Here is a 27,833-nt window from a genome sequence, read left to right as displayed (position 1 = left end):
TTTGCAAGCACCTTTTGTATTGCCTACTTTCATGACAATTAGTATTATTTTTAGGTTAAGGGATGTGAAAATGTAAGTAAAACAAATATTTGGTGTTCATCTTCCCAGTGTATCAATAAAAATTAACTAAAACCAGCCAGGCTTCAAGCCAGACTCTGCAGTGATGGCTGCACAAGAAAATTCATCTCTTGCTGGCTGAGAAAGATAGGTGGGCCTGCATAATGTTAGGTGCATATGTGGCAGGTTTCAAAAACAGAACAAAACACAAATGCTGTGAAAAACAACACATTTCTTCCACCTAATCATCTCTTTTTAGTGCCAATGGGCTTCTTGTAACCTGTTTGTTAATGTTACTCGGTTACTTCCATAAAAATCTTACTTATGTTGTATAAGTAAGTTGTTGTGTAATTACTTATTGTAAGAAAACCATAGCAATATCTTGTTCTTTCCAGGTTAGTCTTTGGCTTTTTCAGAATGTTGTTCTTCTATGGAAACCGCTAGCAATGCAGTGTTTTATGTTTATTAGTAATTTGGCTTCTGTAGCTATCTGACTCACAGTAAGCCATTTAATTACAGTGAATGTTTCAATTTTACTTTTTAAAGGATGAGTGACTGCATTTTTTACTTCTAGTACCCTAATGACTAGGGATTTGGTATTTTGACAGCAGAACATGTAATGGCGAAAAGCTGAAGCTTATGCATTTGGCAATAAAGTTGTGGAGATAAAATGATGGTGGAAAAATAACGGTAGATCAGGGTGGAGTTGGCCAGAGAAGTCTGAGTAAAAAACTGATTTAGGAGAAAACCTGGTGACATAAGATTGCATGGTAGTGCTTTTATTGTCTGAAGATACATAATTTGGTATGTAAGGCTCACGAAAAGCACATGCAATGTTTTAAAGAGTAGTACAAAACTTGTCTGTTGTTGCAGCTGCTTTGCAGAAGCTATCAATTGGAACTTGATCATACAGTTGAATCTCTGCATCAGATAACTTGATGAGTTGCCAATCCAGTGGTTTGCATTTCTTTCTTCTATACTTAGTTAATTTTAAATGTTTTATGGTGTGCAGTGCTGAACAAGAGTTTCTTGGTCCGAGAATTTGATACAGCAACCATCACATTGCATAAATGTTGCTTTCTGAAGCCTTCTGATTTTATTTGGCTTGTGTTGTGACAAGTAAATGGTCAGGTGTTGTTATTTGCTAGCGCTTTTACACTAAGGAATCACTTAGAATTGCAGGGAAGAGGCAAGAGAGAGGAAAGGACTCTTTCAATGTGCTTGCTGAGCTGAGGAGGCTTTGGGGGGTGTTTTTGGTATTCTGGTTTTTTGTTTGTTTTTTTTAATTTTAATGGAGGTAGACTCAATCTGTTGTCCTCAAGTAATTGGGTTCATTGTTAGCACAGTGTAATTGTGGTTTCAGCTCTTCTAGAGCTGAAAATAACAGCTTCAGACTGTTTTGTGAGCTGCATATTGATTCTGTAATGAGTAACTGAGAAAGCCAGATTTCTACTGGCTGTGTTCTGAATTACTGCATACACTGCAGCTTTGCAGAAGTGTGCAGTTTGGGTTCATCAGAGCAGTAAAACAAGATACTTCTAGTACTGGAGGTGGCATACTCCTGTGAGGATTACAGGAGGAGAAACAGATGAGGAAAAAAGGAAAAATAAATCTTAGGGAATCAGAAGTCCATTCCATCTGCATTCATGAAGGAATCTCAACTTTTTTCCATTTAAACATACTAAAATGGTTTCTTAATTTCTTGAAATGTGAAATGATCTGTTACAGATACCAGCCATTCCTTAAATGTAACTAGATGTAATTCTGCTACTCTGAATATAATCCTTCAATATCTCTACATCGTGTTTCAGTGCATACTCAGAACCATAGTCTTTTTGACTGAGTAGAACCTCGTATAGCAGTTACAAATGTTATGATACAGTTTTGAACAAAATTTTGTATGTTTAAATTAGATATGACTAATTTTTCACTTTTTTTTCCCTCCAGCTCTTGTATTTATGTCCTTCATTTTCTTAGAGTTTTCAGAAGAGTAGAGAAGGAATATGTGATAAGGAAATCTGTCCACTAAATCTTTGTTCAATACCAGAGGGACTGGATATGACAGCAGTCCCATGTCATTATACTTTGAAGTGTGTATAAGTTAGTATGGGTTTTTTTAGAGAAAGTTCAGATGTTTGGGAAAACATTGATTAAAAATCTTTTCAAGGATGAAATTTGTAATTAAGGATGATAGTGTCATCAATACAAAATCAATGATTTCTAGTAAACATCTGTGGAGATGAGGGCAGTTCTTTTCTTTTTGGTGTTGGTTTTCTAAATCTTCTTTAATGTTACCGCCAACTGGTGCCACCCAGAATCTCTCAGTGTCACTTTGTTTCTATGAAGCCTACATACTGGTGAAAGAGAAGGCATGTTGTGCTTTTCATAGTTGTAGTGAATTGAACCTTAATTGCAATTCCAGAAATTCTTTCCAGCCTTGCAGCCAAGGAATAAACAATCAACACCTAGTTGTTATTACTGTTTGAGTACTAATCAGCTACTTTTTAAAGTGTTTCTTTTTTCCTTGTAGCTCTTGTATTCTTTCAATTCTGTGTAATATCTTAAAAAAGTACCAAAGAGTAAAGTGGATTTTTAAAATCAACCTATGTTCTAGTAGCTGCAAGCATTTAGAACAATGAAATCTACAAGTTGACACTGGAGGCTAGCCATGTGAAAGCATAAGGTGCCAACTGCATGAATTATTTGTTTTTCTGGCAAATAGCCTCTGTATACGCTCATCCCTAACTCAGAAGTAAATCTGGCCTGAGGTAATTTCTGATTTTATGAGTTAGTTCAAGTTTAGTTCTGAAGTCATGAAGCACAGGTCACATCTGTAGTGAAAAGTTTTGCTCTTTTCCTATTTTTGTAGTTGCGCAGTGGGGTCAAAAGTTCTTTTGCTATTCAGGAATTTCAGTCACATTTTAAAATAAGCTCAGTTGCAACTGGACATCATTTTCTCTTATTGCCAAGCTGTATGTTGAAGTGTTTAGCTTTAAAAAGGCTTCTAAAGATCATCTCTCATGAGGTTATTTCTGCATAGGCCCATTCATAGACAAAAGGCTTTACTACAAAGAAGTATAGAGGTGGTTGGAATTGCTGTAGCTTTCTATTAGACTTTGCTCAAGCAATTAAAAAATGTGTTAAAAAAGAAGGCAAACAGATGTTTGTTACTATTTATAAAGAATGTGATGAAAATGAAGTGATCTTTTCTAAAGAAATAAAGTGAGACAAAAGAAATTTTGGATTTAATTAAGAATCATAATTTCCATTAAGTGAAAGGAGAAAAAAGAAAAGAAATGCAGTAGATTTTGATGATTTTAATTCATATATATTTAGGAATGGCTTGCACCTTTTTCAGTGGGGAGACAAATATTTTATGTTCTGTAATTGTTAATGAAATTCTTGATCCCCAGCTATTGAGTGGTGGCAGCCACAATAACAGAATCAGTGTGTCCAAAATGTCACATTTGCAGACTTTTTGTTAACACACCATTGTTGCAAGGAACCATGTGTTAGATCTTTCTTTGTTTTAAGACAGTTTCTTAATACGTGAGACATCAACATTTCAATGGACAATTCATCAGCTGGGTGCAGGGAAATTTGTGAGTAGATGATCTGGTTGATATGGTTACATAACAGCAAGATTTGATTTTTCAGTAGTATATAAGAATCACGTTTGCTTTAAAACTAATAAGTTTCTGGCTACCTCTAGTTCCATTCTTACAGTTTTTTTTGTTTGTTGTTTGGTTTTTTTTTTAATAGAAATGCACTGCAGATGTTTTTAGAACCAGTAATTGGAGTCCTGTTGGGTTTTTTAATGCATAATTGTCAAGCGTAGTTACTTTTTTGTAAGAAAGAATAAGGAGAACCCACAATCTCATTTGTGATTGGTGTATGAGATTAAGTTTTTAGTTCTTTTTGGTCATAATTTTGAAGTGATTGCTATTTTTCATGCAGTCATATCTTAAGGATTTTCTCTCCCCCACAGCTCCACAGTTTACATGCTAAACAAAATTTTGTACATCAAGACTTCAAAACCTGATAAGAGCAAGAAAAATCAAAATACTTACCATATCAAACCACTGCCCATTTAAGCAGTATCGCTGTTACTTGGTCATTAGTTTGTACATTTACGTATTAGAGTTTTCAATTGGATTAAACTCTCACAAGATAATATTTTAAGTTCGCGTTGCACAATTATGCTCAGATTGAAAATGTGCAGAATCTTTGCAAAGACATTTGACTTTTCTTTCTTTTAATTTGACTCCTGCAAAGAGTGGGTTTTGAGTTTTTATCACATACATAAATTGTGTGACTGCTTTTTGCTCTGAATGCCATATATGTGGTTAGTGAATGACTTTAAAATATTTAATCAATTATGAATTTGGTTATTACAGATATAGAATCAAGACTGAGGGACTGAATGACTTTTGTACAAGGTCATGGTAGATTTGAATTGGGATTCATCTTTGTTTTCATGCCACTAGGTATTTTAATCACAAGACCATAATTTAAGATAATGATATGCACTAGTGCTTCTAAGAATTCCTCATAAGATATATGCCTTTATGCCATAGTATTGTGTGCAGGTTTGTACAGCAACCTAATGAGCAATAGGCTGGACAAAAGACATTGTAGAATATATATATTGGAATGTCACTAAACAGAATGTTTCATTAAAAGATTACATTTTGAGGGGAATTAAAGAAGGCCTATTTCATTAAAGTTTATGCTTTTTTATCATGTGCTAGAAAAGAATTTGAATACTCTGTATTGATAAGTGGTTTTCAAGACTCACAGCATAGCATTTTCTACTCTGAAAATAAGTTTTGACTGTGTCTCCTAATGTTTCTGAACCATATTCAAATGCAAGTCTGCATATATGATAGTGCACTTCCACTTCCTGAAAGAATTGTTTGAAGGATAGCCCCTGACATAGTTTGGCTCACATAGTTCCTTTATTTAAAAAAAAAAAAAAAAAAAAAAAATCCTGGACAGGGAAACTTGGCAGGCAGTCATTGGAAAATAAAAACATGCCTCTGCCAAAAGTGTTTGAATTTGTTACAGTCATCTGGTCAGGACTAGTAGCTGCTTAGAGAACTATGAATAGCAACAGTAAAGGCAGAGGAACAATTTTTCTACAGGCACAGGGTTTAAATGATGCTTATTTGGAAGACTGCCTTTGTCATCAAAGAATTGGAAACATAGGGTTTTTTTCTCTTAAAGTTTTTTGTCTGATTAAAATCTGTTTATACTAATTATAATTAAAAGGTTTTGGACATTGATTTTAGGATAGGACAGTGCAGAAACATCTCAGTGATAGCAGTAAATTAGTGTTCTGGCCAAAGCCAAGAGGGAAAATAAATAACTTTACCTGTGTTTTTGTATTTCAAGGTCTTCTGGTAGTTTGGATGGCAATTCTTTTCTGCCTTTTCAAGAGGAAATTTTTTGCTCTGAAAAGGCCTGAGCCCGGGAAGTTTTAATAGCCAACTTCTCTTTCAACTTGCACAAGATTTATTATTTATTTTTCTCTCAATAGGAGGGTTTCAGGTTGTTTTCCCAGTCCACAGCCATAATCCTTAACACCATGATGTAGCAGTCATCTGTATGAGAAGTTCTGCTGGGTCTGTGCTTTGCTATTGATTCACTTCATATCAAAAGTAAAATAACTACATTCAAATTAATTGACTTGGATGCCAAATAATCAGCAAAGTGTTGGTTCCAACTATATAAAATACTTTTAAGCATAGATTTTTCATTCTGATTATGGCTGTCCTCAAAAGGACCAGGAGTTGGGACAGTGAAGTAAATATCATTGTCCAGAATTGAAGTGAAACCATTAGTGCTGAAAATAAAATGCACATAATTTCAAATATGAAGTGTGAGAAGGGGAAAATTTCTGTTCTGTGGTACTGGTGTTCTCAAGAGATTTTCCTAGCCATGAACTGGGGCCTCTAGTTAAGTAGTGCTCGTTGCTTTACAAAACTGTACATCCTGAGAAATGTTTTACTTCTTTTTTAAAGGAGCAAGAGATGATGGCAACTTTATACTTCAACAGCCTAAAACCATTTATGGACTGTGAGTTATCTGCAGCAATAACTGTCCAACAGACCTTAGGGATGAGAAAAACCTGGAGCTGTGATTCCTCACTATACTTCTGAACTTGTATAAACTTTTTCATCTGTCTCCTGATCATTAGCATGAAGTTGTTGCATGGCTTCAGGAACATGATCTTTCTTTTCAAATCGTGAAAATGTAAATAATTGCTTCTGAGGAAGACTTTTAAGTGCTCATTTAAGGTGTGTCTTCACTAAGCAATTAGCAGTGGTCCTTCTTTGGTTGTTCTCCAAAAGTATCATATATTTTACTTATATTTTAAAAGTATCATACAGTTTACTTTAACCTACTTGTATTTTCAGATTTGGTCAAGCTTACTGATTTTAGGGAAAATCACAGATTTGAATTCAAGCACATTTCTTACTCAAGCTTGTTGTGACTATGCAGCTCAAATTATTTTGGGGGCTTGCAGTCCTCCAGTCGTCTGGCTGCAGTTGTTCTCAAGGGGCATGTAAGCTGACAGTATGTGCTGCTAAATGCTCTTAGAGGATCTCAGCATGAAAAGTAGGACACACCACTAAAGGTACATGGATGAACAAAGAGTAGTGAAGATGCAGAGTCACTGACTGGTGTTTTACAAACACCTCCTAGGTGCGTCTGAACACATGAATAAAGCAAAAGCTGTTTTCAAAGAGGTGAAGACTACTGCTTCTCTGACAATAAAAAGAAAAATATGTTCAGTAGCTTCTAGTTCTTTGTTTTCTTTCATGGGTAACTTCTACTATTTCATTAGTTGTAGCACAGGGAAGCAATGGTTTGAGAAGGTTACTCTGTGTGTATTCTGCCACCAGCTGAAATAAAGACCTAATAATAAATGCTTGTTTCTGTAAGCTCTTGGATAAAAAGCAGTGAATCCACTACAGAAAACCAACTAGCATGGAATAAACTAAAGTTTCAAAAGTTTCATGATTTCATAAAAAATTATATTAAAAACACATTAAATTACCTTTCATAGCTAATCTGTATTGTTATTTGCAACTTTTTCCTATTAGTGTGGTAAGGAGGCTTTATCCTGTTTACTTACTAAGTGTACAGTGTTCTGAGACTTCTGTCCTGTCCACATTGCTCCCACTTTTAATCATAAACTCTCCAGCATGCTTTTTGTTACTTTGGTTTTTTCCTATGTGTACTAGCCCTGCTTTTGTATGAAAACCCTTAGTCTACATGGCCCTTTCATTAGCGCAGTGAGATGTCTGTATTTGGTTTGGATGTTGCTATTCCAGTTACCAGGTTCTACTGAGGAGCTTAATTAAGTCCTCTGGGTGTCTTAAATGTAGATGGTCTCCATCCTATTACTAAAATATGCAGCTTTTGAACAGATTACAGATCAGAACTGAGGATTTACTTTGATGCAACTGGATAGTGATTATGATTTTCTCTGATTTTCTCAGTGTATTGGAAATGCAAGTTCTTAGTGTTCTTTAAGCATTCCTGTTGCTTTTTATGATCCACTCAATTCAAAGGCTTAATATAGTAAGATGTGAAATTTTTAGATTAAACTTTTATAGGTATTTGATACCTTTTTCTGAACATGGTAATTAGTAGACATAAATTTTTGAAACCTGAATCAATAAAGTTCTCTTAGTGTAACTTTGTATACTGTTCCTTGCCATCTTCACTTTAAGCAGATTTTTTTTACGAAGTCACACTTCTAAGAATAATTGCAGCAATTCCAGGGGACATAAAAGAAAGCCTCTTGGGAACACTTGTTTTGTGATTTGTCATTTTGTTTTCAAATGAGAACCAGTTCTGTAGTTGTAGTTGCAAGGAAACATTCAACACAAAAACGAAGTCAATCCAATGTGTGCTTGAGCTGTCGGAGAGCCTGAGACAATAGCTCTTAAAACTATGCCAATCTGAGTGCCAGTCGCGGTAGTCCAGAATGTCAGAGTGTTTTACTTTTTGTTCATTGAGCTCTAGAAAGTAATACCATATTTACATGCATGTAACTTGTATTCTGGAAAATGTAGAGCCCAATAATCAATAAAGTTAGTGAAACAGCATACATAAGTGAATATTAAACTGAACAGCAGCTAACTTTCAGATTAGGAATCTCTTTTCTGAAGAGACATGCCAATATAATTAATGTCAAATCAGGATGCTTCATACACATAATAATTTATTATATTTAGTTTCTTGAAGAAGAGCTACTCCACTGCTTTTTCATTTGTTTTATTTTTTGTTGGGCTTAAGACTAACTTAAGGGATTGATGGTTGAGATTGGATGGCTTAAATATTTGTTAAAATGCATTTGTTTAGAAATTGGAGTCAAATGGAGAGAAAAAAAAAACCTTAACTGAAGTACTGACATTGCCCTAGACCATCTGCTTTAGATGACTCTGCTTTGAGCAGGGAGGTTGGACTAGATGGTGCCCAGGGTGCCTTTCAAACTCAACTGTTCTGCCAATCTGTTATATGACAGGAGAATTGCATTTAATATACCTGCATTAAAAATGGGTTTATCCAACTAGTTTGTATTTCAGATTTTCTTTGTTTTGTTGAAATATTTTATGCCATTCTATTGTCTTCAATTAAAAGAAAGAATACTTAAGTCATTTTTGTTAATGGAGCTCTTTCTCAGTTCTGAAGGGGTATCTATGTATCAATGTCATGAAACTCGAATTATTTATTCTGCACCTACTTGAGATGGTCTTTGTCACCAGATGTATTTACAAAAACTTGTAATTCTAGGTCGCTTACTTTATCATTTCTGTGGTTTGGCTTTCTTCTAATGTCTTCATCAAACCACCATAGACTTTGTGATTTCCTGAAAATGAAAGTGTAATAGATATCCTATTTGGGTAAAAGAGGGTGATTTCATCCAGGTAATATAAGGGAGAAGCTCAGTACAGCTAACAGAGGTGCACTGTAGTTGCTCATGAGGGAGCATTACAGACTTCTAAGAACTGAGTTTCAGGAGACAAGATATTGAGTAAGCAATTAAATCTTCAATCATACAAAGGCAAACAGGCAACACTTAGTAAAATTTGCATAGTTCGGATTAGGTTGCATTTGATTGTTGGCATTTAACAGCTCACTTAGTGTGCAGAGTATCCCTTCAGAAGATTTAAATTGTCAGCTTTGGTGGTCAAAGTGAGTGAAATTAAACTAGGAATACTGCAACACAAGTGAAAATGAGGAAAAAAAAGGAAGTAAATAAATCTGAGTTTGACAGAGCTTTTTTAATCCCACAAGTAAAATTTTAGAATGCAGACATTTCAACCAGAAATGAATGAACATATCCACAGGCTCTAATAATTATATGTATAGATAAAATGTATGTAGTTAGAAATGTTCCTATACTTTTAATGCACAATGTATCTGCTTTCAGTTGGACTGATTTTGAGTTCTATGATAAACATATTTTTGAGTATTTTTTTTGATACATTTTTAGGGTTTTATTCTTGTACTTCTTGTTTACTTTATTGTTCCTTAGCTGTATGCCATGAAGTACAAGCATACTGGCTCTTTCTGGGCTATTAAACAATATTCCTTCTAACTGGAGTAAAACTTATTAAAGTAATTTATTGAGATTAGAGGACACTCGAGAGCTGCTTGAGAATTTTTTATTCTAATTCTCACTGCAATGTAAAATTCAAGGTAAAAGTTTTCTGTTAAATGTATCACCTGATACCATATGCTTTCATTTGTTTTGAGTTATATGTGGTTGCAGAGTAAGAGCTGGAGCTCGATCTTTAGAAGAGTTCAGTAACTTTGGAGTTTTCATCCCTTTAAGGAGCATAAATATTTCACATGAGAAGCTACTGATTATAATACTTACTTATAATAATCTATTTTAGTGCTAGTTGACCATGCAATTAATCTGTATAAGTAACATGTTATGTTCATAGGATTCAAGACAGAAAGTAGTAGCAGTCATACATAGTTATGTAGATCACTTGGTAGAGGTTAAGTGTTCATACAAAGTGCAGTGTTGTATGTAAGAACAAAGAACGTAAACAAAGTCCATGGTATGGAAAACAGGGACTGTGAAAAGAATTTCAGGTCATTGCAGTGGCTGAATGAATATTGGTATGATGCTGAAATGGCTAATGTAATTTTTTGTTCCAACAGAAGGTTGAAGGTAGCATTTGTGAAACAGATGTGCTAAACTGTGTGACTCTGTGCCAATGCATTTTAAACTATGTAGGAAAAATATAGGAGTCTTAGAATAATGCTCAGAATGTTTTTTTTTCCTCTCTAGAGGATATTAAGGTAAACTCTTATTAGATGGTATCAGGAGCTTGTGGAGAAGTGATGAATTCTATTTTAGTAGGAAAACCACAAGAAAAAAATACCTGAAATTCCGGCTAGTCAAATTTGAACAAACACATAAGCAATGAAGAATTCTAGAGAGAGGAATTTAAAGACTTCTGAGCTGTCTGTTAGAAGAAAGTGATAGCCACATGTTCTAAAGATAGATGTAGTTCTTTCTAGAATGGCTACCCTTGGTCATGTAAGCCACAGACAACCAGGTCTGTAATGTCCTAGAAAACAGACAAATTGAAGAAGTCTTCCCGCATAACTTAAAAAAAAGAACAGTCCACTGCACCAGTATGATTCAGTGCTGTGTCAATGCAGGCTTCTTCTGGTTGGGAAACACTGCTTGTAGTTCAGTCTCAGCAATGTGGAGTACTAGCCATAGGCATGTGAAGTAGAAAGATTTGAGTTCCAGCTCCCCATTAGGCTCCTTCTGTGTTACTTCAGAGTTCACTGGCTTGTGCAGATCTGAGCTGTATGCAAACAGATGACCCAAAATTCTGGGAATTTAGATAAAATCTATGGGTAGGATTGTGTTTTCTCTATCTTGGAGCTCATAAGAGAGCTCACTAGCTTTGCAGCACCATTTTAATGGTGTTACCCTGTAGTAACAGCTATGCAAACTGTCATAGCAGGAGCAGCTGATACGCTGTAAATTTATGTGCTGGTTCAACCTGCTGTAACTTGTGCATGTGCTCATACTTCCAGGGATGACAGGCAAAACATCTTGCCTGTGCTTTCAAAGCATTTGAGCAATCCGTTATAGTGTCTTCAGCTGGTGTCACTGCCATAATGGAATCAGGATTTGAAACTAAATGTAACTTTTCCATGAAATGTCTCCGTGGATAATCAGGGTCTCTCTCTGCCATTTTCTAGCTATGGGAGAGGGAGATTAGTGTCATAGAGCAGAAGCCTTTGTTGTCTTCCAAAAGCAGCTGTTAAATGCATATTTGAGTAAATTTTAGCTTGATAAACCAGTTTTTGAGGTGTATGTGTTCTTAGAAATGTATCTGATTAATAATTCAGCATGTGCAGGACTGGATTTTTCAGACTGCTTGTGACCTAAGAGAGGATGGCAGTACTATGTGCTCTCACATATGTAGCTCAGGGCATAAAGGGCAAGTGGCTTCTATCTCCTGTCTGCTTGTTCTGGTTCTAAGAGAGAATCCTGTAGTGAATGCATACCTTATAAAATAAATGTGACATGTTTAGAATTTATTTGCTTCTTGGTTCTTTTTCCTTTTCAAATAGGATGAGCTGTGTATGGTAGCATTTTGGCCAATTGCAAAAGCAGAATGTTTGGATTCATAGAATCATTTGGCTTTATTATTTATCCATCACTGTTAAACGTTTCTGATGTTTATTGTATTTTGGCAGATGCTATTTTCTTGTTTCCTTTGTGTGAGGAAACTTTTCTCCAGAAGGATGTAAGCAACACATGAGACACCTTTTCAGTACTGCTGGATCTGGTTAGATCTGCTGAAAGATCGGGCAAATGCATCAGTGTAGTAAAGCCACTTTTAGTTTTAGTAAATACAAGTGTAGTTAGGCAAGCCCAGTCTGTTTTTATTCAAACCTCTTTCTGGCATATAAAAAGTAACACTAAAAAGCAGCTTCAGGAGAGCACAGCATCAGGCCAGGTTTAATTTGCTTCTGTACTATGTGAAATAGAAGGAGGAAGCCTCTGCTGTTCTTTTCTAAAGCAGCTGTGTTTTTGTTCGTGTTAGTGTTAAGCACTTCAAGTGTTCTCATCATCACAGTATTCTTTGAAACAGTCCTCTTTATTTCTAGATTGAGTTATTTATGGCAATACAAGTATTTCACTGGTACTGATTTGATTTATGCCATTGAGAGACCTTCCTGGCATTGCCATTGCCCTTGTCTCTTTTTGAGAGCGTGAGCGCTCATTGCAAAACATGGCTCAGTACTGTTTTGGAAACAAATGTTTCCAAATAGTCAGACCCATCCACTGAAAGAATCTTCCATGCCTTTGGAGATTTCCTACTCAGTTGTACTTTGCACAACCCATGTTGATGAAGTACAAGTCAGAATGAATCACTGGAGAATTTTCAAGTGGTGTGGAGATGTAGAAGGAGTAGCTGACGTCATCACATTTAGTGCAGGATCCTTATCAGTCACAGAAGGATTGGGTCTCTTCTAGACAGTGGGCTTCATTTGTTGAAAGTAGATGTCCTTCACTGAATATTCTCCAAATTTGGTATTATTCATTTATGTCCATCACAGAGTAACCACTCCAGTTTGAGTGAATATTTTCCTGGTTGAAACCCAGTTTTTAAAAGGAGAACTAAGAAAGGAAGAAAGTATTTTTCGGAAGATCACTACTTTCTGGCAAGTGCAGCTATGGTCTTAGTTGAGAGGACTATACTCTTAGTGGCAAACTGTCAAGCATTGTGCATTGTATTTCTCATAAAGCTAAATACCATAGAACCAGTATTATTTGCTTGGCAGTGTAGATTGCATTTGCTATTTTTGATTTAGCATCACTGGCTTTGATTATTTGAGCTGAACATATTCCTAAAAAGACTTCAGGGAGGTGATGTCCATTGACCATTCCTCTGTTTAAGAAAGACAGTGAAATGTACAGTTTAATTTAAAATATTACAAATATCAGGAAGATATGATTCTCTGTGTGCATTTATGGGGTTTTTGTGCTTTTTTGCTTTGTGTTACACATTGCTGTAAAGTTTCATCTTGGATGGTAGTAGGAGGAAACCTGATTTATCTGGTGACTATAACACATATAAAAAGTAAGGAAACTTTTAGAACATGGTAGAAAATATTGGAAGTTTCTTAGAAAATGCATCTTCCTGTAACAGCTTGAAATTTCCTCCAGTTTATTCAAATTTGAGTGCATGTAACATGCCCCTGTAAAATGTATTTCTAAATTTACATGTCTGGGAATAGCTTTTTTGCTTTCTTGCTGTTTCTGGAAGTAGCTGAAACACTGGAGAGATGTTGTCTATAAAACTGTGGTCTTAATGTAGAATGAATTACCTGTTGAAAGGGTCCTCTTTGAAGCAGTGATGCTTAACTCATCAGACTGCATGAATGTCATGCTGTTAAAAAATAGTAGGTCTCTGGACCAAGGAAAAAGATTCATCTGATTTTGTAGTATGTCTGTTCTTCTGACAATTAGACGCATGGAAATAAAATGTTTTATTTTTCCCCTCTCTCTATTCAGGAAAGGAGCATCTCTATATAGTCAATGTTACCGCAAAGTATGTGATACAAGTTTTGGATTGAAGCACTCATAGTGAAATGAGTCAAGACAGGGAGGTGCAAATAAAGAGGCTCACACATATAGAAAGGATTCATGGGCCCTAAAATACAGGCAGGTAACAAGACAGCTCGTGTTGTTTAAACATGGTGTGATAACTACATGAAGAGTATTAATGTTACCCATGTACTGTCTTGAGTCTGCTTACTTTTGCAGTGATTTTTCTTTTGCTGAAATAATTTACTTGGGAGTAGGGATGTTTTAAAAATCATTTTGACTGTATTTGCTCCATTTGAAGTTAGACAGTCACTTATTATATGTGGTTCCACTAGAAAAAGGAAAGTTACTTTGTGCATGTTTATAGTGCACACAGGGGGCTTGTCTGCACAATTTTTTTATAAGCAATGAGCTACAAATTGGACTTCTAAGCACTTTTTAAAGCTAGAATAAAGGTACTTTAGAAAATAGCCTGTTTTGTAATACACATCCCTAGAGCTATATATCTTCCAGTTGAGTGCAGATGTTAATTATTAGTTGGTTAACCTCAAACTTCTCTGGAGCAAAAATGTAAACCTGGTCACATGGCAAGCCACAGTGTTGATTTCTATCATCAGTACTTCTTAAAAGTTTTCTTAATAGTCTTACTTCTTTCTAAATGTTTTAAGTAAATTTGCATTCTTTTGCATGCCTAACTGCAGATTATGGTGGGTGTGTCTTGAATCCTGTATCCTATTCCAGTTAGATTGCTTTAGTTTCAATTTAAGTGATTTGATAAATCATAGTTCTGCCACAGTAACTTTGTGCAGATTTGATTGAATTTCCAATGCTGAGCCAATTTCTTCTGCTATAATTTCTTTGTGAACTTTCATGCATATTTGTTTTCCTTACAGAGATCTTTATTTATTAGTGTAATTACCAAAACTGGCATTGTTTCACTTGTGCTGGAAAGACAATTTATTGCTGTATGATGCTGTCATATTTTAATTCTCTTTAATTGTTTTAATCAGTTCTGGAATCACAGCTGTATTCTGACTATTACTATTCAGTAAATCTGTCTTAAAATGGTGCACTTCAAACTATACTGATTTTATTAATGTCTGGTATGTTGTGAACCCATAGCCTTTCAGTATGAACACATGATTTCACATTGGTCTCTCATTCTGCCCGTTTATGTTGTTCAGCAAACAGCTGCAAAGTATATACAACTTCACTGGTACATTTCTTGATTGTGAGCACCTCAACCATCACCTTTTTTTTTTTTTTTTTTAATGTGAGAAAGGGCAGAAATGTGACTTTCACCATTCAGTAGCCATTGCCCTAACTTTGATAGAGTTATAGTAACATTAATATAATTACTCTAGTTTTAGAAATACTTAATTTATTTTACTCTCTGGAATAATTAGTTCTTTTTCTCCAGATGAAACTCAAGTCATGTGATGTGGTTTACAAGTTACAAGAATAATGGGATTGTGTCTTGAAAATATAGAACAAATAATTTTCTGCTTTATTAGTGTTTGGAAGTGACTTGCCTTCTCAGTCTAGCTTGCCAAAAATACTGTAAAATACTGTCTGTCCAGCTTGCTTTAGGTGCAGGAAACATTTAGAGATGTTGTTTGTTTAAATACATCAGAGCAGTTAGTTAACTGGTATTTTCTTGTATTTGCAGAAAATAATTGCTTTTTATCTCTCTGTGGAAGGGGCACAACATGAAAGCTATATGGGTGTACCAACCATTCCTTCCCACTTGTAAGAATGTGGCAGTACAGGGCTTTTTTTCCCTTTGCTTTTAAAGCAGCTAACAATTAGATTGTACTTTAGAATGCTGCATATGCTGTTTTTTAGCTGACATTGATACTGTAGGAAGCAAGAAGTGTGCACAGCTGCCCTGTGTGGTTTTGTGTCTTTGTGTTGGCACAGTAAGTTGTGCAGTTACGGTGAACCTGGGGAACTGATACGTGTTGAAAGGGTAATTGTTTTGCAGGATGAGTTTTTAGCCAGGTCAGTGTTCCAGCTCAGTTCCTAGTGCAGATTTCCACAGTCTTGTTCAGTCTCAAAAGGAGAAATGGAGAGCAGGAGCAAGACCAGCTGATCTGGACAGCTTAGCTTTCTTCTGATTTTTGTCTCTACTGTACAGCTTTTTTCTAAAGAATGACCTCTCAGTATTATTTCTCTCTGTATAAACACCTGGAAGATGTTTTTTGTATCGAAATGCATGGATTGCAAAGAAGATTTTGATTTTTGTTTCCTTATGCTGTATTTTGGTTTTTTCCTTACTTTTCTCAGAGAAATAAAAGGATAAAAATTAAAAACTGAGGAACATGTATAGCGACTTTCCAGGTTTGTAAAACTGTGTGTTATTTCACTTCTTCCTAAGTATTGATGAGGTTAAAAGTGAGTAGGGGAAAGAAGGTAATATCTAAACATTGAAATGTTTTCCATTCAGTTCACTGTAATCTGAAAACTCAAAGATATAAATGTACAGTTATATATGCTAGGTTCAAATATGCTTTAATATATATATTTTAAAAATTTACTTTAAAATGTAGTAACTTAAACCGTATTTGTATTTCAACAGTAATTTGTAGGTAATATTTAAATAAATTTGGCATTTATATTTAGGAGAAAAAATAGACATAAGCAAGTACTTTACTGCTTTCTCTTGATGGGAAGTAAATCTTTAGTACTTCAGCCTGTAGTATTTGCAACCAAACTCTGCTCATAATTTCACCTTTTGATACGCTTGCTGAAATTGATATGTGCAGATGCTGAACATGCAGTACTGTCATAAAACTGGTTTTAGATTAAAGTGCATAAGGAATCTAGTACATTATTCATTCCAGCCACAAGGTGACTTGTGCAGTTGTTGTTCTTACAGAGCTGGAATTAAATGAGAAAGTATATGTTCACCACAAAGGACAGCATACAGCAGTGGCTCAATCAAAGGTGGTTTGTTTGCCAGGTTTGTTTTTTTTTTTTGGCCTGGGCTGATCTTGATTGAGAAGGTTAAATAGTGTGACAGATGTCACTTGTGCTGAGGCCAAATGTCGATCAGTTTTTGTTTGGTAGACAGTTGTTCTCAGAACTGATATGTAAGAGCTGATGTTATTCCTCTAATAGCAAAGTCTTTGTGTCATGCTACCATTAATGTTTTTTTTAGTTCTGTTTGTTCTGGTAATATATTGCAGTTTTCTGTAGGAATTCTGTGACTTAACAGCAACCTTGAACTTCATTAAATTGATGCTTTAATCTTCAACACATTTACCTTTTATGTATCTCAAACTTTTTCATTATTCAGTGTCTTACTGTTAATTGGCTTGCTTCTTTATATTGTTTATCAAATTGTAGTAAATCATGGGAGGTTTAACCTGAAATATGGGCTACACCTAAGCAACAAATGAAAAATATGGCTTTCTAGAGCCTTGGAAATACCAACATACATTTTGGTACAGACTTTTGTTCCTTCAATGACCTGAGACAAAGAACAAATTACCTTAGACCTTGATCTAGATCAGCAAAATCTGTCAAGTGGCATCTGCTGGTCAATTCAAATTGGTTTTTCACCTTCAGAGAACCATAGAATGGTTTGGTTTGGAAAAGACCTTTAAAGGTAATTTAGCCAAACTCACTTGCAATGAACAAGTTCATCTTTGATCTTCAGAGTTGTCAAATTTTAACTAGTTCACTTCCCATCTCATCTTTTCCTCATCTGCTGTAGGAGTTCTGAAGTCTGTGTTTAGCAGTGTTGCATATAAATTCTTTGTTAAAAGGGTGAAAATATGTCAGAAGTATTTTCCTGTGTATAAAATATTGGGATGATTTTCAATAACATAATAAAATACTATATTTTCTGATTTTCCCTTGCAATTAACACAAGGTGCTCAGTGATTCTAATCAATTATTCTGTGAGTAGGCATAATCTTTTTTATCATCCCAGTCAAAAATTCAATCCAAATTACACATTCACTCTGAGAGGGTTTTTTTCCTTGTAATACTGATGTATTTGAAATTCTTTTGGAAGTTATCTACAAGTCTGAACTGTGGTAGTGATAGCAACTTGTATATGAGAAACTGACATTACAAAATGAAAATACTAGATTTTAATTTTTTTAAGCTTTTGTGGGGTTTCAACAGAAAGTATTATAGTTTAGGTTTCTGTAACATTACAGTGCTTAATGGTTTAATTAAACATAGAACTTCTTTGCTGTTTTCGAAACCATTTTAACTGTCTCAGTGTAATAAAGGCTCCCTCTGCCTATTTAACATATGACCTACTCAGCATCACAATAAAAATTCTGAGGGAGTGGTGGGAATGCTATCTGTTACTACAGTGATGTTCACCTGCCTCGATGATGAACCTTTCTGTATGCATTGATGTCTGCTTCATCGGCATAAATTTCTTACTATGATAAATGAGATATGCATTATTCTAGTAAATCATTCAGCATGTTACTCTGACTTGCAGATTGCAGGTCTTTACTCTGTATGTGTAGCTAAGGTTTTGTGAGAGAGTAACTATCAGTTGTACAAATGCACTTTAATAATGTATGTGAGGAGTCAAGGGCTTAACTAGTAGCAGTTTGTTCTGGCACTTACTGAGATTTCTGTCAGTAGATTGGCCGTGTTCTCCCCCAGCACCAACACCTCCCACTCTGTGGTTTTTTAAACCTCTGTTTATCTTTTTGCGCCCCCTCTTCATGCAGAGTATTTTTTTTTTTGGTTGGGTTATGTTGTGGTGGTTTTTTTTGGTTTTGTGTGCTCACTGGAGACCAGCAGTCAGGCTACTGAGAACCTAGGGAGGGGGAATCTTTGTATTTTAATGCACATATTTAGTTATTGATGCACACTTCATTAATGCTATTCAACAAAACCATAGAAAAAATCCCATTATTGCTCAAATATTACCTTTATTTTTTATTGAAAAATTTGTGTAGTATCTCAGTCACAAAGGATATAGTCTTAAGCTGTACCACGGGAGGTTTAGATTGAACATTAGGGGTAAATTTCTTCACAGAAGGGGAGTAGTTGGGCATTGGAATGGGCTGCCTAAGGTGGTGGAGGAGTCACAGTCCATGGAGATGTTTAAGGAAAGACTGGATGTGGCACTCGGTGTCATGGTTTAGTTGACATGGTGGTGTTTGGTCATAGGTTGGACTTGATTTAGGAGGTCTTTTCCAACCTAATTAATTCTGTGATTCTGTGACACTGTCTATCTATCACTGCTATCACAGATTTGGGGAAAGGGAGAAATGGTGATAAGGGAGAGTTCAGATCTGAATAGAGCAGTGGAGAGATTAAGTAATCAATCCTTCAGTGCATTTTGACATTAGCTTAAAATGTGAAACTAGGTTGCTGGTTGATTTTTTGAGTTAGACCCTTTGTTTTCAGTGCAGGAAGGTAGCCACTAGTTAGTTGTGCTATGCACAGAATTTCAGCAAATTAAAATATAATAGCCAGTGAGTTAACCTTGTAAAATAGCAGCATTTGGACTGGGTGACGCTACGTCTGCAACATACTTCTGAGTTACCCTTCAAACCATTCCTTAAAGAATGTAGATACTGCTATGAATACATTGCCTTTGCAAGCGGGGCATCCAGTCTACACAGTCTTTACAGCTACTCAGAAAGTTGTTGAGTATGTACAAGACAACACATGAAATGATCTGTGCAAGGCAAGCAGTCTTTGGATACACACTTTCTGTGAAGTGCTCAGGTTTTTAAATTTTTTTACTGTAGCTCTGAAACAGAAAAAGATTTTGTGGATTTAATCATGTGAAGGAGTAGAACGGTGTGTGTGTTCTCAATTAATGATGGTAACAAGCCTAAGGTAAGGATACTACAAAGCCTGGGCATTCTTTGCAGAAACAAAGGCCTAGAACAGGCAAATAGCCATGAAACCCTTCAAGTGCTGCCAAAAGACTTTACAGAAGATGGAAGGAGGGGGAAGGATGCCTAATTCAGGGTGAGAAAGGAAAATAGTGTGTTGAAAAAACCCCTAAAATAGGAAGTAAGGTACTTAATAGTATTGAAAAATGTGTAGAATAAAATAGTAGCATTGGCTGTATTTCTGCAAGAGCATTCATTTACATATTTTGTAAAATAATTAAGAAGGCAGCATAATAACATCACATTTCAAGAATGACAAATGCTGTGCCTGCATTTAACATCTGGTGACTTCAGTCATGCTTTAGTGGATGTTAAGATCTTTGTTCACCTGGAAACTAGTCAGTAAAGACCCTGCTTGTTAGTCTCCACAACTGAGGGTGTGGCAGACACCTGAGGGCTATACTTGCAGTAGAAGGGAAAAAGCTAAAATGTAGATTATTTTACCATAGAAAAAGTCTAAAAAGAGCTAGTTTCATTTACTTTTGGTTTCAAGGATTTCTTTTGTTCTATAAGACTCTTACCCTGCTATGTCTTTTGTAAAGCAAGGAGGCTAATATATTGACAGGCAAAATAAAATATTACTGTAGAGTAATTTCCATATACTGTGCTCTTTAGGTGAAGGAAGACAATTTTTAAAACACTGAAAAATGCTGTAATCTGAATTTTTTTCTAATGCTGCTATTGTTTCCACTATTTAAAACTTTTGTATTTGCACTTGCACAGTACACCTCAAGTTAATCCTGAGTATCTGTTGATGATAAGTATTTATTGAGCAACTGCTAAATTGAACTGAAGGTTAAGAATTATATGAAGGAAAAGGGAGCGGTAACATTTTTGTGTATGTATGTGATACAAACTTTAGGATTGCTCAGGATTTACAATTCTGTTAGGTAAATCAGGATTCAGACCACCAGTTTTCAAGAATACAGTTCCTCTAAGTCATGTATAGAGCCACTCCCTCTCTAACTGCATTATAGAATTGAGTATGGCGAGGATGGGTTCATGGTACACCAAGTGCTGCTATTACCAGATGAAAATTGTTTCCCTTGTGTAGCTGCTTGGAAGATCCTTTCAAGGATGAAGTAATGAGAATCTCAAGTAATGAGAATCTTTAGGAAAAACTATAATAAGGATTTGAGGTATGTGCAATCTCAACTTCAAAAGCTTCAGTGAATTGAGAGCATTTTATCTTTCTGTCTGCTTGCTGTAATTTCTTCCCCACATGGAAATGTCTTGAATGTTCTGCACCTTCACACACAACCTTTTTTGGAAGTCTCGTGAACAGGCGTATCTTTCACTAATATGTTTTTAAGTAGGTTTGTTGTGAAGGATAATACTACCTCCCACATTGTTTAATTATGTATTAACACAACAAATGGACAATATTTATACCATTACATAGTTTAATGTAACCTATGGTAATAGGACTACTTTATTTTAGTCAAGTTTGTGGTTAAATATATCAATGTTGCATTGAAAGGTTTTATTACTTTGGTGATTAAAGTTGTGTATTGTTTTTATTAAGTTAAATCAGGTAGGCTGAAACTTCTATTCTGAGTAAAGGCTTAAAGCAGAGATTTGCAGCTGTAACACCTTCTGAAGTTTTCTGGTGCAGTTCAAGATCACAAGAAGGTAGAAGTCTACTAACATTAAGACTTGCTTTTCTTTGTTACCTTTACTGTCTGACATAGTATGTTTTAGAGGTTGACACCCAGAGGATCAGTTCTGTTAAGTAGTGTGTGCAGAGCCAGATTTGGCCAACAGCAAAATTCCCATCCAGTTACTTGCTTGTGCAACCCACCACCCCCAGTCTGGTAATGCAGGGGGGTAAAGGAGGAAAAACAGAAACAGCAAAACAATAGGTTGAGATAACAACAGGGAAATTGCTTACCAATTATCATTGCAGGCAAAACAAACTCTGGGAAAAAAATAGCTGATTTATTGCCAGCTAAAATGGATTCAGGTAGTGAGAAACAAACTCAAAACATTACACCTTTCTTCCCCCTTCCCCCAGGCTCAGCTCTATTTCTCACATACCCTACCCCTGTCATGCAAGCTCACATGGAGAATGGCATGGGGGTTACAGCCAGTACATAATGCTGTCTCTCTGCCTTCTTCCTCATCATGTCTTTCCTCTGTTCTGGTGTGGGCTCTCCATGGGCTCCAGTTCCTTTAGGAATATCCTTGTGCTCCACTGTGGCATCCTCTATTGCCTGCAGGGTATATCTGTTGTTCCATGGAGATGTTCCTTCTCCACTTTTCTTTGACTCTGGTGTTCCCTTTATTAAACATTTTCACCCAGAAATGTGCCCAGCTTGGCTGAGGGACTCAGCTGTGCTCTGCTGTGTGTGTGTGCTGGGTCTGGCTGTGTCCTGCACAGGGCAGCCTCTGCTCTCTTCCCACAGCAGCCTCTCTTCTGCCAGCCACTTGCACATAAACCTGGAACACAGAGTTAGTAAGATATTAAGAACACAGTTTATTTTCTGGGTCATGAGATTCTGTCCCCTACTATTACTGTCTATTGCTATTACACAACATGCAGTCATTTCAAAAGCTTACACAGAAATTTGGAAGGGGCCTGTAGTAAGGAAGTACTTCCTAGTAAGTTGCTGCTTGTCCAAAAATTATAAGCCTAAAACATACAAAAGATATTAGGAATTTCTTTATAAAATAAAAGGGTATGTGAGAAGGAATATAAAGTCTTGCAAAGTTGCTTATGGATAGTCTAAGAGCAGGGCTTGTATTTGTGGAGCACATCCTCTAGCTTTCATCAGCTCGAGACGTGGGTTGAAAAGACAGTTACCTGCAAGTGATAAAACTTAATGCAAATACAAAACCAAAAATTTCAATAAATATTTATAGAATTATTTAGTGCTGTTTGAAGAATACAGGAAGAGAAAACAAACAGAATGTGGTGTCAATTTAGTTGTTACCATAAACTAATGAGACTCACAAGAATGTGTATACTCTACAGAGTGTAATTTTAGGGAGATTACACAAGCTTGGTGTTGTCCAGGAATTTATAGTCAACATTTGTGAAAAGTGTCTATGGAAGATTATACTGATGAAAACACTGTTAACCTTACCAAAGGGCCAGGGTTTTTTTTGCCTGCAGTTTAGAGTAACAAATAATTTTTGGCAATAATTTATAGTGCTTTTTCTCTGAGTAGCTCTGCAGAAAAATTCCTGTTGAACAAAAATGTTTCAGTTGGTTTTGTGTGACACAGGGCAAAGAGAGGAGTTGTGGCTGGAGCAGTGCACACACATCACAGTATTTAAATAGGCAGATGAGCTTCCTGTAGAAGTGAAAGATCAGTAGCCATGACAGCTTTTTCTTTGAATATCTATCTGTGCACCATTCTCCATGTATGTGTGACTTGTGTCACTTGCACCAGGAAAGATCAGTAAGACAGAACTTGTGTGCCAGTGTGAGTCTTAAGTGAACAGTTGTGGAGGGAAGTGGAAACCAAAAGCTGTGTTACTGCTCTGCTCCTGCTTTTTACTACTGACTTGCTTTTTCATCTTTTACAGGATGTGGTGAAGTACACCTCATCAGTTTACCTGTGTCTAGTAAATACACTCTTTTCTGTTCAGCTATGCTTTGGTCAGAGTGGTCTAACATAGTCTTCCTGTGTTGCTTTCATGTGGTGGTGTTTCTTACTGGAATAGCAGCTTGGACTGTGCTGCCAGCCTGTGAGTGCCAAGAGCCCAATATGACAGCTAGAATCTGTAGCTGGGGCCAGCTGCTTTTGCCTCCTTTGTGTATTTTAGCTGGCTTTATACTGATTTTTTGACACTCATTTGAGAAATAGTTATATTGTCCAGCTGCTTACATAAGTAATCTGTCAATAGAGGAAGCAAGAATAATATCTTATATGGGTTTCATTTTATAGATGGGTCCTTAATAAGTGAGTACCTGACCTCACCTTGTGTGTCTTAAGAAAAGAAGAAAATACTATGGCTGTTTCTCATAACTCACCACCATCAGCTTGAAAAATGGTTTGTACTTGGCTTATCTTTGCTTTTTGAGATGCTTACCTTCTTTGGTTTTCTTTATTTCTGGAGATACTTTTAAATTATCTTCCATATCTCTGGACTTCCCTGGTTTTAGTTGAACTGTATAACAATAAATTTCTTGAGTTGTATTTCAGTTATTTTTGCTTGGTGATAACGGTAGGGAATAGATGTTCTTTTCTGATGATGTACCTTTGCATCTTATAAATGGCTAGGCTTATCAGTAGTACTTCTGAGATTGTTTTCTAATGTCTCAGCAGGAATTCAGAAAAGATCCATCCTAATCAATTCCAGTCAGGAGGAGGTAGTTTTATGGAGATAATCAGAATATCTTTGTTGAGTTGATATGTTAAATAAACTATTTCAACTTTTATGTGTTTTCTTGAAGTTTGCTCATTGTTTATGTGTAAAAAAAAAATCATTGGCTCTCCTACTTATATTAGACTAAAAAATGTATGTTAAAAATTCTCAGTAAGACAATGACAGTAGCTTTGCTTTTGGAACTTACAATTGATAATGCAAATTCTAACCTGTGAGGTCTCAAAGGTTATTTCTTCTTTGGATACTTCACGATTCAAAGTATCTAGTGGTCTTCTTCAGTTTCATGTGACTATTGCATTGCTTGCTAGATTGGACCAGAAAAGACTTAGTGAACCATGTGGTCTCTTAGGCCTAATATTGCAAAATGTTAAGACAACTTATACTTAATGTAAAAGTTGTCAGTGAGCAAATTAATTACATGGATGTCAGTTGGAGGTGTCAGTAAAAATCAGTGTTTCAAATGTAATTTTATTTTTCTGTATCTTAACCTTAGAGTTAAGACAAATTCAAGGAAGCTGGTAGATTTCTTGCTCAAATCTCCATACTGCTCAGAGACCTGCTTTTCTTTGATCTTTGTTTCCTGCCATAGCTCAGGGTATCACACCAATGTGCATCTAGTTATGCAGAGGTTTCTGTAATTTTAAATTACAGACAGAAAACCCAGCTCTTCTTTTTCACTAAAGATCCCTGCATCAAGGCTGAGGAATAATCTAATTGCAGTGAGTCAAAGGCCTCTTTTTACTAGTGTTGACTTTTCTTTTTTGGAATTTTTTTTGGTGTTCATAAGAGTTAGAGGTATTACATGTTGTAAGGAACAGTTACTGGCTAAGTAATTATTAATAACCAACCACTCCATTTGGATTCCAACAAATGTAAGAAAAAGATTTTTTTTGTTCCATTTACAGGTGTTACTGAAATAAGTGTTTTCTCACACCCTTGGGAAAAACTGAAATTTTTGGCACAAATATCTAATATTATATGTGAAATAAGGTCTGTGCACTCTGACCTTGATTATGTTTTGAGAATATCTTGCTGCTGCAAGGCCTAATTTCATTATTCTTGTTTCTCTGACATCCAGTATTCTCTGGTATCCAGGACTGCAATGTATGTAGTTCTCCCTTGTTTCTCAGTCCTTGTGAAAAAGCTGACTTGTTTGATGACTCTGGGATAAGATTCATTTAATCATTTAATCATTGAAGAAGTTACATTAATGTAACTCTTTGAGATTTGAAGTGTGAACTTGTATGTTTCTGAATGACTTAGCAAAAGTCTTAAGGGGGAAAGATCTTCTCAAGTTTTGTTAGGAAGGGGATTTATCTTCATCAAAGCATGACCTTACTTACAAGTCCATTGATGGTATTTGCTTTGTGTCAGAGGGAAGGTATGGTGGCTATAGTTTCACAGTGTTAGCACTAGAAAATAATTGAGACCTGTCCTTTTTCAGTAGCTCATTTCTGTGGTATTCAGTGATACAGGCTTGACAAGCCCACCCAAGTGGGCTGAATTTATAAAATTCATGAGGGAATGGACATGTATATTTGTATATACAGAAATTCAGTCTATATTCCAATATAAAATTTAGCTTGGGGTGAGTTGATTTGTTCACTGTTTTTTTAAGCTGCAATGAGCACTCAGACAAATTGCTTTGTGAAATAGTTTGAATTTCCCCCCAAACATGATCCTGGGATACATTTAAAAAAAAACAACAACAACCCACCCTTTCCAACTTAGCAACGAAAAAAATAGACTCCCAAGTTCAAATCCTCCCCAAGACCAACCAAACAAACTTGAATAAAGAAACTGTAAAACTTTAAACAGTTGTTAATTTTTTGATAATTATATTTGGATAGGGGACTCCTTTAGTTGAAAATCAATCCTAAGTGCAGCCATCAGTATACACTCAGATTTGTTGGTGACTTGGTATAGAAAATAAGTGGTTTGCTACCACTGCACAGTCCTCTCAGTTCACATGCTGCTAATATATGACTTTTTCCACCTTAAGGATGAAGAAGTTTTCTGCCATATAAAGCAGTTACTGTCCTTTATTTTTCCTTCGGAAAAAAACCCCAATCCTGTAGTTCTTCATTTATTTAGTTTCCCCTTTGTCTTAATGTATTATTGTTTGAAAAACATGGTACCTAAATAAGAATTTTATTTTCCTGAAATATTTTAAAGACATAGGCAGAATTCATAGATAATGACTTCAACATTATGAATGCATATATAGATGTATTTCAGCATTGATGAGGAGACATGATCGAGCTGACTTGCAAGAAGAATAAAATTCACCTCAAAAAATGGACTTGCAGTACCATTTTCTGAACATAATTTGAAGAGCAATGCATCTGACCCCAGTTTAAAAAAGGGGCAAAAAAAGCTATGCTGTTAGTGGGATTTTTGGGTATGCTTTCACAGGTGTAAAAGATTTGCAGGCAGTCCTCAGCCTGAAAGTCTTGTTATTGCTGCACTTTAATGGACTTAAGCTGTCTTCACTGGGTGGCCACTGGGGTATGATTGAGTGTAAATACTTCAGGCAAACTCCACCAGCTGAGAAATAACCTCAGTTTGAAAGAGTTGACTTTTGGAAATCTTTTCATTGGTCTTGTGGACCAGTGAAGTTGTGCTCCCTTTTTGTAACATTTGTCTCCTGGGTGATGAAAGCACAGCCAGTTTTGCTGTCCTCGTGCAGGGAGTTCATCCAAACAAAATGCAGAGGGATATGTGCTGCCTATCATTGTGGTGGTGGTTGTTAATCTGCAACACATGCTTACAGTATTTTTCTGTGAAAGTTTTTCTTTGGCTGGTGAGAAGTTATGAATTATTTTCGGCACTGGAAAGGTGGCAAATGGATTCCAGCAAATGGCTGCTTTGTTGCACTGTGGTGAGAAAAGAAGAGATAACATGCATTGCAATTGAGACTAAGAATGTGGTGGGTTTGAGAGGTCCCAGTCCATATTACTGTACTGCCTTGTGTGAATGAGAAGCACAGACTGTGGTCTAGCACAGAGGTTTTTAGGGTGTGTCCTTTCACTCTGCTCTTACTGCCGACTCACAGAAGCCAATGCTGGGAAGTAAGCGTGTTCTTAGAAGTCTAGAGATTTCATATACAGCAGAAATCTCTGAGGGATCCACAGATTTTAAAAGTTGGAAATTGCTTGGGTTTTTTTTTTCCACATGCCAACTTACGCCTTAATAACAAGAATACTGAGTGGCCTCATAGGTGCTCTAGATGTTCTTTTTAATTTCTGAGAGGTTGCGTGATTGATAACTGAGCTGAGAAATTGTTAAGCATCCAACATTTATTCAGTATGAAAAGTTATTCTTAGAGAGATGTTGTGTTATTACTATAAAGAAAATAATTAATAGTGAATTCTGTTGCTACACAGGTGTAATCATGTGTATATCACATAACCACATCTGTTCTGTATTGATTTTGTCAATGAATCAAGTTGAGAACTCTACATTAGTACCTTTTGTTTGAAACACACCTGCATTTGCGCCATAAATTTATCCTGTCTGCAGAACCTGAAAGTAATATGAAAAAATTCAGATGTAGCAACACTTAGAAGAAGAAAAAGTAGTCATTAGAGAATAAATATTTACCCTTTTTTTTGTAGGTCAGAAGACTTGTCTCCACTTGCATGGTATCTTTCCTTACCTCTATGTACCGTACGATGGTTTTGGACAGCACCCAGAATGCTACCTTCGCCAGGTGGCATTCAGCATCGACAGGGCACTCAATGTGGCTTTAGGCAATCCATCTTCCACTGTTCAACATGTCTTCAAAGTATCATTGGTATCTGGAATGTAAGTATGACCTGTCAGGAGTTTTGGTTGTTTGTTTTGATTAGCTTTTTGCGGTTGTACTACATAGAAGCACTTTGGATTTGGGTGATTGCAGTGCAAATTCTTTTTTATTCCTCACCCATGTATGTCTTCAGACA

The 27,833-nt window shown here is 36.0% G+C and overlaps 1 protein-coding gene across 2 annotated transcripts in view; it reads left to right on the top strand.

Moving 5' to 3' along the window:
• The window catches only part of REV3L (REV3 like, DNA directed polymerase zeta catalytic subunit), a 106,487-nt gene that overhangs the window by 12,155 nt on the left and 66,499 nt on the right, over positions 1-27,833 (top strand). For both annotated transcript variants that reach the window (XM_056488081.1, XM_056488080.1), the window contains exon 2: positions 27,507-27,696. In XM_056488081.1, coding sequence (XP_056344056.1) covers positions 27,507-27,696 — 190 coding nt within the window. The remainder of the gene's footprint in view (positions 1-27,506; positions 27,697-27,833) is intronic.

The sequence above is a fragment of the Oenanthe melanoleuca genome, chromosome 3 (assembly GCF_029582105.1).
Source record: "Oenanthe melanoleuca isolate GR-GAL-2019-014 chromosome 3, OMel1.0, whole genome shotgun sequence".
NCBI classification, from domain to species: Eukaryota; Metazoa; Chordata; class Aves; order Passeriformes; family Muscicapidae; genus Oenanthe; species Oenanthe melanoleuca.
The sequence above is the reverse complement of the archived record's forward strand: the minus strand, read 5'-3'. Positions and strand labels throughout refer to the sequence as shown.